The 12118-nt window shown below is 33.4% G+C and overlaps 1 protein-coding gene across 2 annotated transcripts in view; it reads right to left on the bottom strand.

The window, feature by feature from the left end:
- Positions 1–5825: 5825 nt before the first annotated feature.
- The window catches only part of LOC136803046 (protein IWS1 homolog A-like), a 33812-nt gene continuing 27519 nt past the window's right edge, over positions 5826–12118 (bottom strand). The window contains exons 15-16 of one of the 2 annotated variants that reach the window (XM_067059801.1): positions 6888–6999; positions 5826–6222 (exon numbers count right to left, since the gene is read on the bottom strand). In XM_067059801.1, coding sequence (XP_066915902.1) covers positions 6091–6222; positions 6888–6999 — 244 coding nt within the window. In that variant the 3' untranslated portion in view covers positions 5826–6090. The remainder of the gene's footprint in view (positions 6223–6887; positions 7000–12118) is intronic. The other variant, XM_067059800.1, reaches the window with a different exon arrangement.

A 12118-nucleotide genomic window follows, 5' to 3' on the forward strand; every position in this document is an offset into this window, starting at 1 on the left:
GTATGATCTTCCAGTTGGGACGATATTTTGGCTATTTTTTCCATAGTGGGAGGGGGTCTGTGAGAAGGGGTGGAGACAGACTTCAGCTGAAACTTGATAAGGAAGCTAGTAATTCTAACCCCTCAAGTATAGGCCACACACACGGCCCAGCTTAGATTTCACACAAACATTGGCGCAATTTCAAATTCGAAAATAAAGTGAACGTGATTTGAAGTTGATTTTTAACAATTCATGCTTAAAAAATTCCACTTACGAATAAAGGGAAAACAACACAAACATGTGGTTGTCTAAATTGCGTACCATTTTTTTCCTTCTTGTACATAAATAACACGTAAATTAATTCATGACAGCAGTCTGGAGACTGGCTGAGGCTAAAATTATGGTTTTCGCAGTGCGGTTTATGGTGTAATTTAATGTGTGTATTTTACAGAAAAATAATTTTTATAAAAACAATATTTAATGATTTTCTTTCCAAAACAAAAGTGATTCATTTGTATGGAAAGTCTTACCGTAATGTTTCGTTTGATGAATCCATTGTTCATTAATTACTGAGCTGTGCATGATGATTTATCAAAATATCCAACTTGTGGTTGCAGCGAACCTGCCCCCGCTTTCTTGGTGACAAACTCTTGTTTTTTTGGCTACTATCAAAAGTTTGATTGATTAGGGACAGGATAAATGATACCGTTATCTTATCGACATGAATAATCTCTGTGTATCCGTGGTCTTTCTTGGAAATAAATAAAATAAAGACGGAATTTATCCGGGGATTAGCGCTTGTCAGCATGCTGCTTTACCTTGTTCTTAAGAACACTGTTACGCCCTATTTTTCTGATTCACATGATTTTATTTAGCAAGGATATACTTTTGCTTGTGTTTACGGAGTCTTATTTTTTCAAAATATTGCTTAGAATCATTTGTTTCTTTAACAGGAAATTTAAGGGGAAGTAAATAACTCCACTTGGTCAGAGAAGAATTTGATCAAATCAGTTTTTATCTTTTGCTTGTTTTTGTGACCATTTCACACGCGAAAAATATTTCGAAAGAATTACCCAAATTATTTGTTGGTTTAGGAGGAAACTAACAGGGAAATAAATAAAATAAACTGAAAATAAGAAGCAAAAAAATTATTGAAAAATATGATGAAATTTTTTGTGATGCTTGAAAATATTTTTTCATTTTTCATTTTCCATAGGTATGCAATAAACATGTTTTCATTTTGCTTCGATTTCTTCATTTTCTTTATTAGTTTATTATACCCCCTATCATGATTATTACTCATTTTCTGCTTCACGGGGCCACCTTCAGTGGTTTGATAACTTTTTGAGGTATTTACAAAAATAAATCAAAATATTGCATTAGACCTTTTACGCGTTCTTTACCTCTTAAGAAATCAAGCGGATGTTTGGTTAAAGGTCTGTCACAAAACTATAGAAAATAAACGCTACTAACTAAAGCATGAATGGTGTCACAAGACCTACCAGGCCATCTGATAACAGGTCCTATGCAGAAAATTTAAAATTCATCGCCGTACTACGCTATGTTATACCTGAAATACACTTTGGTACAGCGAATAAATAGTAAGGCAGTGTTAGACGATCCTATCGTCTTAGACGATCCTATCGTCTACACAAGATCACTTAAAAAGGGGAATAATTTATGCGGGATAAATTTCGGATTAATATGAAGCAGCGGCAATAGAGGTTGGGGTGTTAGCAGAAACGAAATCTACGATCGTTCAAACTGAATCAAACACAAAATGTTGAATCATAGATAAAGCTTATGAAATCGCCAAAAATGTATTGACGTCTTAAAACCCCGTTATAACGTTCTAGAATTAATGAAGACCAATTAATTCAGCTTAATTATCCCTGACAAATCGAAATTGTCATCATCTAATATGTGTAGGCATCATTAGGTATTCTTATTTTTAGATTGAGAAAATTATGTTTTTAATTTTACTTGGAATTATCTTAATTTCCAACATCATGGTGCTCGGTATGAGCAGCGGACGGTCTATTTCTAAGGGTCGTTTTTTTTACCTTCCCAAACAAACACAAAGATCAAAATAGTCTTTCTAAGTGGTAGGAATATTTTTTACATTTTAGGCGGGGTCTCTTTAAGGACACAAAAAAGTCCGCAAAAAAGCCATGAAAACTTTAACGGTCGCAGAGATTCTTTTTTCTGATGCACAGACTAGATCTTCAAGGTCTTAAAATTATATTTAGAAAATGAACAGTCTTATAATTCATAACCACGTATGTATTTTTAAAGTAACAATTTTGCGTAATTTTTGAGTCACTTAGAAATTCAAACTTGGCTTATATCTATTAAAGGAAGCCACGAAAAATTGTATTTATTGGCCATCGCCCAAGTTAATATGCTTTACTGGATGTTGAGACTCCTCCTAGTCAATTCCTTTATCAGGAAACTTCAACTACAAGATTGTTTTAGATTAGAAGTATTACTTTTTTCTCTCTTCTCCGACGACGCCTAGCTAAGCGCCTACGTAGTTTCGGATATTGTTTTTCAAATTTAGGATGCACAATATCTTAAGACTGGAAACAACTCGATAGACATTTTTTTCTAGAGGTATGTTAAGTCCGTAAGGGAAATATTTCTTGTAACAAGAATCAATATTTTATCTGTTTGATATCTGTTAGGATGTTCATTTTAGAATCAAGCAAACTCATATGTTCAGAATTTCCATTTTAATTCTTTCCTTGATGGAACTTTCCAGTAACAAATAAATAAGAATATTTTAAAATTTGATACCGGATTGAGTTCGGATATTCATTTTAGTTTCGAGAAACGTGTATTTTCATTTTTTTGATCGTGTTAAGAAATTGACTAAACATCATGGATAAAAGAAGCAAAAAAAAAGATATACATATTGTTAGTGACAAATAATAATCAATTTCATCCACTCTTTTACACATTCGAAACAAAAGAATTACAATAGATTTTAATTGTTTTTGATAGTCTGTGTATTTGAAATAATTTGACACAAATAATATTTTGTAAACGTATATTTTGGCATAAACATAAAGTTGATATATTTCTTTATCATTTTTAAAGAATTTGTTTCTTCGTTTAGGACAATATTGTCAGCTGAATATAAGCATTATGTAATTGGTTTTGATTTATGCTGCTTTTACAAATATCGGAACATGGCTGACAGAGCTTAATCTTCTCGTTAATCTTGACGAACCTCTGCTGAGGTAAGGGAAATTCATAAACACGGATAGCTTCTTGGAGCGACATAAGAAACAATATCTTTCTTTTATTATGAGTTTGACAGATTTTATGATTGTCACAGTTTTTTCGACTTGATGTCTTAATGACGTCAGCAAAAGAATCACCCTTGATTCCTGACCTCTTCACTTAGCACGAAGCAAACCTGAAACTATAGAAAAAGTGACAGTTCTTTAAAACACAATGGAATCAGACTTAAGTGAAAACACAAGAGATAATTAAAGATAACTTTTTTTCGACTTACCTTATTAAAGCTTGTTTAGTCTGTGTAGGAAATATCCTTAATTATTTTTCAACTGTCTGACTGGCTGTAAAATACCGACAAAGAAAATACACTAATTGGCCAACTTTAAAAAAGCGATTCCAACGTCAGGAAGTTTTCTCTTTTTTTTCAAAATGTGAGCAATGTTCTTCAATTTTAATGTTTTGAAAGATTAATCGGTTACTTTGCGGTAAATTCCATTAAAGTTTTTCAGACATAAAAAGCCAAAGAGGGTTTTTGCCTTAGCCTTGAATCCAGATGTGTGCCAGAGAGAGTTTGACGTCATAGGAGGGTACATCAGAGAAAATTACCGCTCTAGACATAGGGTTTTAGAAAATAGTTAATAGATAAATAAATTCTTTTGTTCTAATCTCAGTTGTTAGAAAACACCTAGGAAAATTTTGTGTCGAAGCTTACATTTTTAACTCAATAACAAAGGATGAATTAAAAGACTGTTACATTGCAAATACGAGGTTTTAAGTGTGATCTGACTGTACTGATGGTGGTTCTGAGTAATAGATTTTAGACCTGTATCCCGATTAAAATATCGATCGAAAGATAGGATTTGTTGTATTATTATGATAGCAATACTATACTATAAAATATTTTTAAGACCAAAGAGCAGATAAAGAAATGAAAGATCTTTTGATTAATCAAGGAAATCTGTATCAAAAAAATATTTCAAAAAACAGAAAATGCTACAGGAAATTCGAATTTATATAAAATAGGATTTTTTAATACACGACGATGACGTAATAAACATCGATATTAAAAAATTCGATTTAAGAATAATACTGATTGAAGATCAGTATATCGAAATGAAAGATTATATTGAACGAAAAATTTGATACAAAAATTGTATTTCCTGTTTTAAGCTAAAGCAGATCTACGACACGAGTCATCGATTCAGATGGCGTTTGATTCATTAAGCCTTCATCAAGTGGAGACCCTACCCCTAAAATGCACCAGTAATTTAATTAAAAATTGTTCTTTTCAGAAATGATATCAGGTTAAGGTTAGGGAATAGTAGACAAAATCTAATAATTTATACCCTCATGAGTATACAGCAGACCCTCAGAACCATAATCAAATATATTTTCTAACCAAATTAGAAAGAAAAACGGGGCTGTCGGAAGAAAGGAAAAGTTTTGTTAAGTTAATTTAAGAACGTTATCTTTCGTGTTCTATTTCTTTGTATCAACTTCACTTTAAGGAAAATCGTATATGGACGTACAAACGACGTTACACTAACTATCCTTCTTTATAAAAAAAATTGTATTAAAAATTTCAAACCATATAAAATAAATAATACACTTGTCTCGAGGATGTCTGGATAGTTTCTTGAAACCCGAGGACCAGGATATCTTAAAATAGTCAATGCTAAATTAACCAACATTAGCCTTCGTTTTTAGCTTAAAAGACACCCTTGACTTGTATACAATCTTATACCCTTGTCCCAATGCCATTGCCCCAAATAGGATCGAAATATCATGTATTACCTTCACGAGAAACATAGGTGGAGAACTTCCCGAAACGGCTAGAGTTTCCGAATCAGAAAGGTAGCATGTTTGCCGATCGGGAAAGTTGGCTTTAGACGAGCTTTAGACATTCCAGAAATTGCAGTGTAAGAAAAATAGCTGTCCCATCTTGTAAAAAAGGATGATTAAATAATATTCACCAGGTAGTTAGAAAATTCATTCCATTCTATTGCCGGGTCTGAGTTCTAAACCCCACTGATATTCAAAAGGAAATATATCTAAGTCCTAGTCTAGTCTGCAAACTATTCTGGTTGCCTATAGCATAAATAGAAATCCCGCAAAGTATTAATGGAAAATTCTTATCTAATTGAAAACTTCAAGCTCTTAAAATTCACCTATTTGAACCTCTTCATATTAAGTACCAAAAATAAGAATATTAAAATTAACCTTAGAAAATCTAAGTAAGTCCCAAATATGGAATATTTTCATTGATACTCGTATGGGATAGGTCAGATTACAGATTTTTGCAAGAGACTGTAGATAGAGTTCTTTACTTTGGTAACAAAAGTTACCTCAAAGCCTCATGTTTCAAAATACTGTAAAGCGAATGACGTTTAGTTTATACTTTTAGACTCAAGAATTTTTCGAATCGAAAACAAGACATGTCATTATATGGCGGCTAGTCTACTTATTTTGGCATGCACCCAACAAAAACCTTTTTTCAATTTATTTGAGACTCTTTTCGTTCAGATTTTGGATTTTGAAGAGAGAGAAAAAAATCGATACTTTTTGAGTATCAGTCACATGAAGAGACTTAAAAAAACTAATACTTTCATTTCAGGCAACACTCTCTCAATAGAATTTAATTGTCCCAAAGTGAAATACTTCACACAGTGCTCCACTAGCTTGATCGAAGAGCGTAAAATAACACAACCTTTTCAGTGCCCCTCTGATGTGGCCAGACACAGAACTACCGACTCTTTCGCATGGTGCGTAACCCTTAGCAACACAAGCGGTGTCAAAGCCACATTGACGTCATCACATCACAAACCGACCAGAGTTTTTTTTCTCGCTTTTTTGAATGTTGTCGTTTCTTTACAATGCAAGTTTGGAGCCATTGAGACTAACGCCGACAGCTTTACGATTGGTACTGCTAATGTTGTTACCTCGTCGGTCTTTCACTTTGCGAGCTTGTTTCTCGAACCTGTTCAATTCACGTTTTGACGACTGAAATGAAGGGCATGTAGAAAAATAAGACATTTTTCACCAGGAATAAAAGGGACTACAGTATCCCCATACAGACATGTAGGTATTGCAGACGATATCGAATTTAATCATGTAAAATTTCATTACACTAATCGACGATTCTCACGGTTCCACCTCACCCCTAATTAATTAAACGCAATTAATTATTTCTCATTGATTTTTTTTTTAACCAAAGTATGAGGATTAAATAATTTTTAGAAAGATTTCTTGAGAATTTAACAAATTTAGGTAAACACCTTTTGGGAGTGAGTAACTGATGATACTCGTAAAGTTCGGAAAAAAAGTTCAAGAGATAAGGCGGTATTTATAAATGAAACTTTAAAAGAAAAATGTTTTGAAAAGAAGATATAAAGTGAAGAAATCTTCAAAAGATCTCGATGGCAAAGATGGGTGTAAATCTGACGTCATTTAAAAAATAATGGAAGAAATAATTCAATATTTAATAAAGATATAAAAAAGAGAGTACCCTCAACCTCAACTAAACCAAAGATAAGAAGGAATCAAAGGAATTTGGGAGAAAATCCCTGAAATTTCTTGGTTAAATTTCATTCAAATTCAAAAATAAGAGCCAGAAACGAGAAAAATCTTTAAGGGTGTTATCATAAAAAACAAGCGATCATTTTTACCTTTGCAACGTCGTAATCGATTTTAGACTCTGGTCGGTTAATATAATCTTTGTGTGATGGTAGTGGAACACGGGCTCGACCAACCCATCCTTTGTCTCCTGGTTTTCGCGGGCTAAAACATAAAAATGGTTAACTAATGATCAAATCAAGTAACTGTGTAACTTTTTAATAGTGGGGTAGAGATGAAATTCAAAAACTGTAGATAATTAGATTGGTATACCCTATCTGGTATCAACCCAACTGGAAAAAACAGCCTAAAAACAAAGCCAACATACCCTGGCTGATCAGAACAACCCTGTAACAACCCTGTCCGGGGCCCCGGTGGAATATTTCCCCAACCCACAGTTGTGGGGAGGAATATTTCTACTGAAATCCAAATTAGGATATAAATTCTATTTTTCCCAACTAAAAATCCAATTTCCCATTCAAATCAAAGTCAATTTCCTAGTGGAACTGGAAGTTGTAAATATTGTTCCCGACGAAACTTTGTCAACATTTTCCAGTGGGAGCAGGGTGTATTGTTAAATGCAGAAAATTTCAACAAATCTTAACTGCCAACTGATAATTTTCTACCGGGTAAATAACATAAGTTCCAGTATTAGCAAAGCGACAGTGTTAAAAAGAAGTATTTTTCTTCCAAATTTAGAATATTTTGGCATCCTTGTGCCAAACAGACTTCAAAACAGTGTCGAGAGGTTCATTCATGAAAAAAATTAATAGGAAATGACTTCATGTACATTGAAAAACACTGTATGGTCATTTTTCTGATAACTGTCAATTGTCTGAAAAACCTTAGGGTGGCATTAAAAATAAACAGCACGTCTCTTTTGCCTGAGGGATACGTTTGCCAAAAAACGTTACAAAAATAATATTGTAAGTCTTTCATAATCTGCAACTGGAAAAAAAGGGTTAGGGTGGATATTTAAAGAAACAAAAATCCATTCATTAATACATAAGGGGTCGAGGAGGAACTCGTAAGAGGGTTAAGAAAAAATTGCGGTTAAGGGAACTTTTATATTCTCTATCATAAACAATAACAAATAAACATAGCCTGCTATTCATAGTATAGACAACAAAAGCATAGAAAAGGAAAGAAAAATATATGGTTAGTTTTGGTAGAACAAACAAACCCGTACAGATTCCTTTGTTTCAACTGGCAGCCTTCGGGAAGAGGCGAAGCAAAAAACCTGTCATTTCATTACCCCCAATAAGTTTCAAGCTCTCCACAAGACTACAATAGATACTTGACGGGAAGAAAAAATCACGATGATTTGGAGTGGATAGCGAATCACAGTAGACATACCTCTAAAAATGCTATTTTTGCAAAGTGTTTTTACCTTTCCCCCTCAAAACCCTTTTAAAAACAATGTGAAAAAATGGGAGGTGGAAATGGTTCAAGTATTGTATTCTTTAGATAACGGTTCTCTCATTCAAAATACTGTACAAGTATCGCCTTCTATAACTGTGCAAGTTGTACGCGCTTATCAATAAAAAAATGACTTCCGTAGATAAGTTTCCGTAAGTTTCCTCTAATAAAAAAAATTGACAATTCTTAGTTCCGTTCTCACGGTACCGGAAGGAAAGAGAATCGATAAAGCGGACCCATTCTTATTCAAGTTTTAATATTAGAGCACAAGATCGATCAATTAAAGGCTATCATTAAAAACCCGAACGGAATATGTATATGTAAAATAATTACAATTGGCATTAATTCCCTGCTATTCGGTATTTCAATCAACCAATTTCATAGTTTCTTTAAATTGCCATTTTTCTTCATCAGAAATTGGCAGAAATTCCATTCCAATTAAAATCGATAGCCATACGTTTAATTAATTCAATTTTTAATTGAAGATTTGCCGGTCAGGTTCTTTTAATACTTAGATTAATTACAATAAAACTTTTTTATAGAACTGAGTCCAGCCTTTTCTCCAATTAGAACCCATCCGCAAAATTGAGCAAAATTAAAAGGAATGAATGAGTTTCGTCCGCTATTTGGAAAGTGTCCGATGGCTAGTAGGAACCTAACTTTAATAAAAACTATTGTGCGCCAAATTAAAGACTGGCCAAACCGAACTATAATTGTCCACTGATAGAGTTCTGAGCTCATCAACTTAAAGTGAAGTTGGCAATTGAAGTTAAGAAGCGATTATGGTTAACCCTTGAGGGTTGGTTACCTCACGAGACGTGATATATGACAATATGATAAATCTCATCTACTGTATCTATTTACTTATTTTTATTTTTATTTATGCTTTAATCATCGAAACAAAATAGTACAAAAAGACTAATTCCTTAGGTTTGATTTAAGACTGGAAAAAATCGGAAACGTGCTCAGGTGCTCCTATTCAAGAGGATGAAGATGCGCATTGCGTATTCTCAACTCGAACATTCAATGAATCCGACTGACTCTTGAAAGTTTTCAGTTTTAAGTTTTGTAGTGAAAATTAGAGCATTCGGCTATCATTCGTAAAGCCCTGGGTTTAATCCCCGGCTGGATCATACCAAAAACTCGGTATTTGATGCCTCTTTTCTTGATGGTCAGCAATTAAAGAGAAGGAGCAAGGGTAAGTGGGGGTAATTCAGAGAGAAGAGTGGCGCTTCCCGCTATCTTTACCTTCGAGAAGACAGCTAGAGAAAGAGGAGCCTTCCGGTCGAGGTCCAGATTCGTGTCGTGATCAAGTGCTGAACACAATTTTTAAAAACAACAACTTTGAATTAATCTTTCCATAATAGTTTTGAATAAAAAGCTAGCAAGGATTAGGTAAGCCAACATCTCCTTGCTGTTAATGAGGAATGTACGAAACTCAGTAATGACTTCCTTGGATTTATTAGCTCAATTAAAGTCCGATAAAAGTTAATGGACAGTTAAGCTTTTGTTGAAACTTGCACGTAAAAAGGTCTAATGTTAAAGGTTAGACAATGTTAAAATGTAAATGTGAATTAGATTATCCCGTTTGAAAATGTTCTTATTTTTATAATTCTGTGTGTATTTAGGTGTTTTAGAGTCCGTGAAGCCTTAAAAAGTTCTTGACTTGATCTTAATATTTTAACCATTGAATTTGGCCTCATGTTTCTATATAGTTTGTTCTTACAAATACAAAAATACATGTATGTATTTTACAAGTCCAAATAAAAATGAAATGAAGTTCAAGAAATTTGGCAATTGGAACAAGAAGTTATGGTAACACATAAAGCACCATGATAATAAGATTCCGTGACCCTGTCAGGAAGTCAAAAGTTTATACACCTTGAAGGGCTATTAGAAAGTAATTTGTTGTTTACGAATATGAATTATGAAAATACATGTTTTTTATAAGAACAGACTATATAAGAACATAAAGCTTCGTTGGCCAAGATCTTAAGAACAAGTTAAGAACATTTGAGGCTTTGAGGACTCTAAAACACCCAATTTTTTATGAAAATGGACAAATATACTCACATTATGCTGAATATAAGAATATGTTAAGAGCATTTTCAAGCTTAAAACTCAAAAAGCTAAGAACATCCGAAGGCTTCAAAAATTTTGGATGTTCTCATAAAAAAAGTTCTTTAGTTTGTATAGTAATTCATCATCAATACCAATATATCAATGAATCATTCAGAATTGAGGCGTGATGTGATTCAGTTTAATGCCCCCCCCCCTGGTTGGATCAATTCCAAAAAGTTTTAAATGAAAATTTTCCTTTCCTTTTCCTATTTGAGATGATACAAGGTATTTTTAATTTAGCAGAATCCAACAGAATCTTAACCCGAAGATTCGGGAACATTTCCACAATATGTAAAACACCCCTGTGTCACAGACTCGCTGGGACCCTAGCCCCACTGAAAAATTTGGCTAAAGTTCGTCCCCGGTGAAAAAATACCTTGGAATTTCAGCCCCACTGGGAATAGAAATTGACTTTGATTTCATCCCCATTCGAAATTCAATGTTTAAAGATTGCACTCCAAAACCATCCCCACTGGATTTTTCAACATTGGAACAATATAATTTCTATCCCAATTGGGATTTCAATAAGAATTTTTATCCCCACTGAGGAAAAAAAGATTCACCGGAAACAGGGGTGTTGTAAACTCCGCTCTTAAAGGTTAAACATATTCAAGAAAATTCATGACCTTTCATTATAGAAAAAAAATGGAAAACTCATTCATTGGTTCTTATAATAAATTTTTCTTCTTCATAAATTGTCCATCAAAGTGGCTCCTTATCATTCCATCTTGATAATTAGTCAACCCATTTGTAAAATAGAATTCTGGATTCTAAGAATATCTTGAAATAAAGTAAAGAGGGCATAGGCTCCGCGAAAATTGACCAGATTCCTCATTAAATATCATGATATATTATATAATAAAGGATTCCCTAAAAAGTTTTAAGGCCGTCCCCAAAGTTGACGACGAAGGGAAAAAATGGGAAAACAGTGAAAGATAGATCAATCAACGTAACTTGTACTTCAATATTTTCATTGGGATTAATTAGTTTTCCAATAACATTTAAAAATATTATTAGGATCATTATTTTTCCTTGCAAATGCCAACTGAGTATGATTTGAAATTACTAGTACAATTTGTGAAGTTCTTTTGTATGTCTCCATTATTGAGAAATACAATCATAGGCCATAAACATGTCATTATTCTTTTGAGAAGGATACAGAAAAATTCGAAATACGGTGTTGTCAAAAAAATAATAAAATATACTTTTTAAGACATTTGCATCCTTCCTCCGAATGAACGTCTGAAGGTGCTAGCTTTTTATAGGATTTCTGATATTTGTGGAAAACCATGTGTTGTAAGGGTAAAATCGAAAAATCTACCCCCATGCGCCCTAAATGAGCCACTTAAATCGAATTTGAGACGACAGTTTAACAAAATCAAAGTCACTACAGGCTTTCTAGGACTGTAGATTTGGAACGCCATGATGGTTTATAAATTAAATTCACTACCCAGATATTAGAGAGATCAAACAACATCCATCTAACGTTCACAATATTCATAAGCTAAAAGCCTGGCAATGGCCAATGAGATGGGCGTTTAAAATTTTGTTATTATCACAAAATACCGCGTCTTTCCACTCCCTTCATAGAAACCTAACCAGGTTGGTTTAACGATATCAAATTTTTTTTTTAAAGGATACCTTTTGAATTCAAGAATTTATGGAATATAAAATCACGCCTCCTGCATACGATAAACCTGTATCGAGCCTAACAGCTTTTACCCTCCCATTTTTTGCTGACGTC

The sequence above is a fragment of the Clytia hemisphaerica genome, unplaced genomic scaffold (genome assembly GCF_902728285.1).
Source record: "Clytia hemisphaerica strain Z4C2 unplaced genomic scaffold, Clytia hemisphaerica genome assembly, whole genome shotgun sequence".
Classification (NCBI taxonomy): Eukaryota; Metazoa; Cnidaria; class Hydrozoa; order Leptothecata; family Clytiidae; genus Clytia; species Clytia hemisphaerica.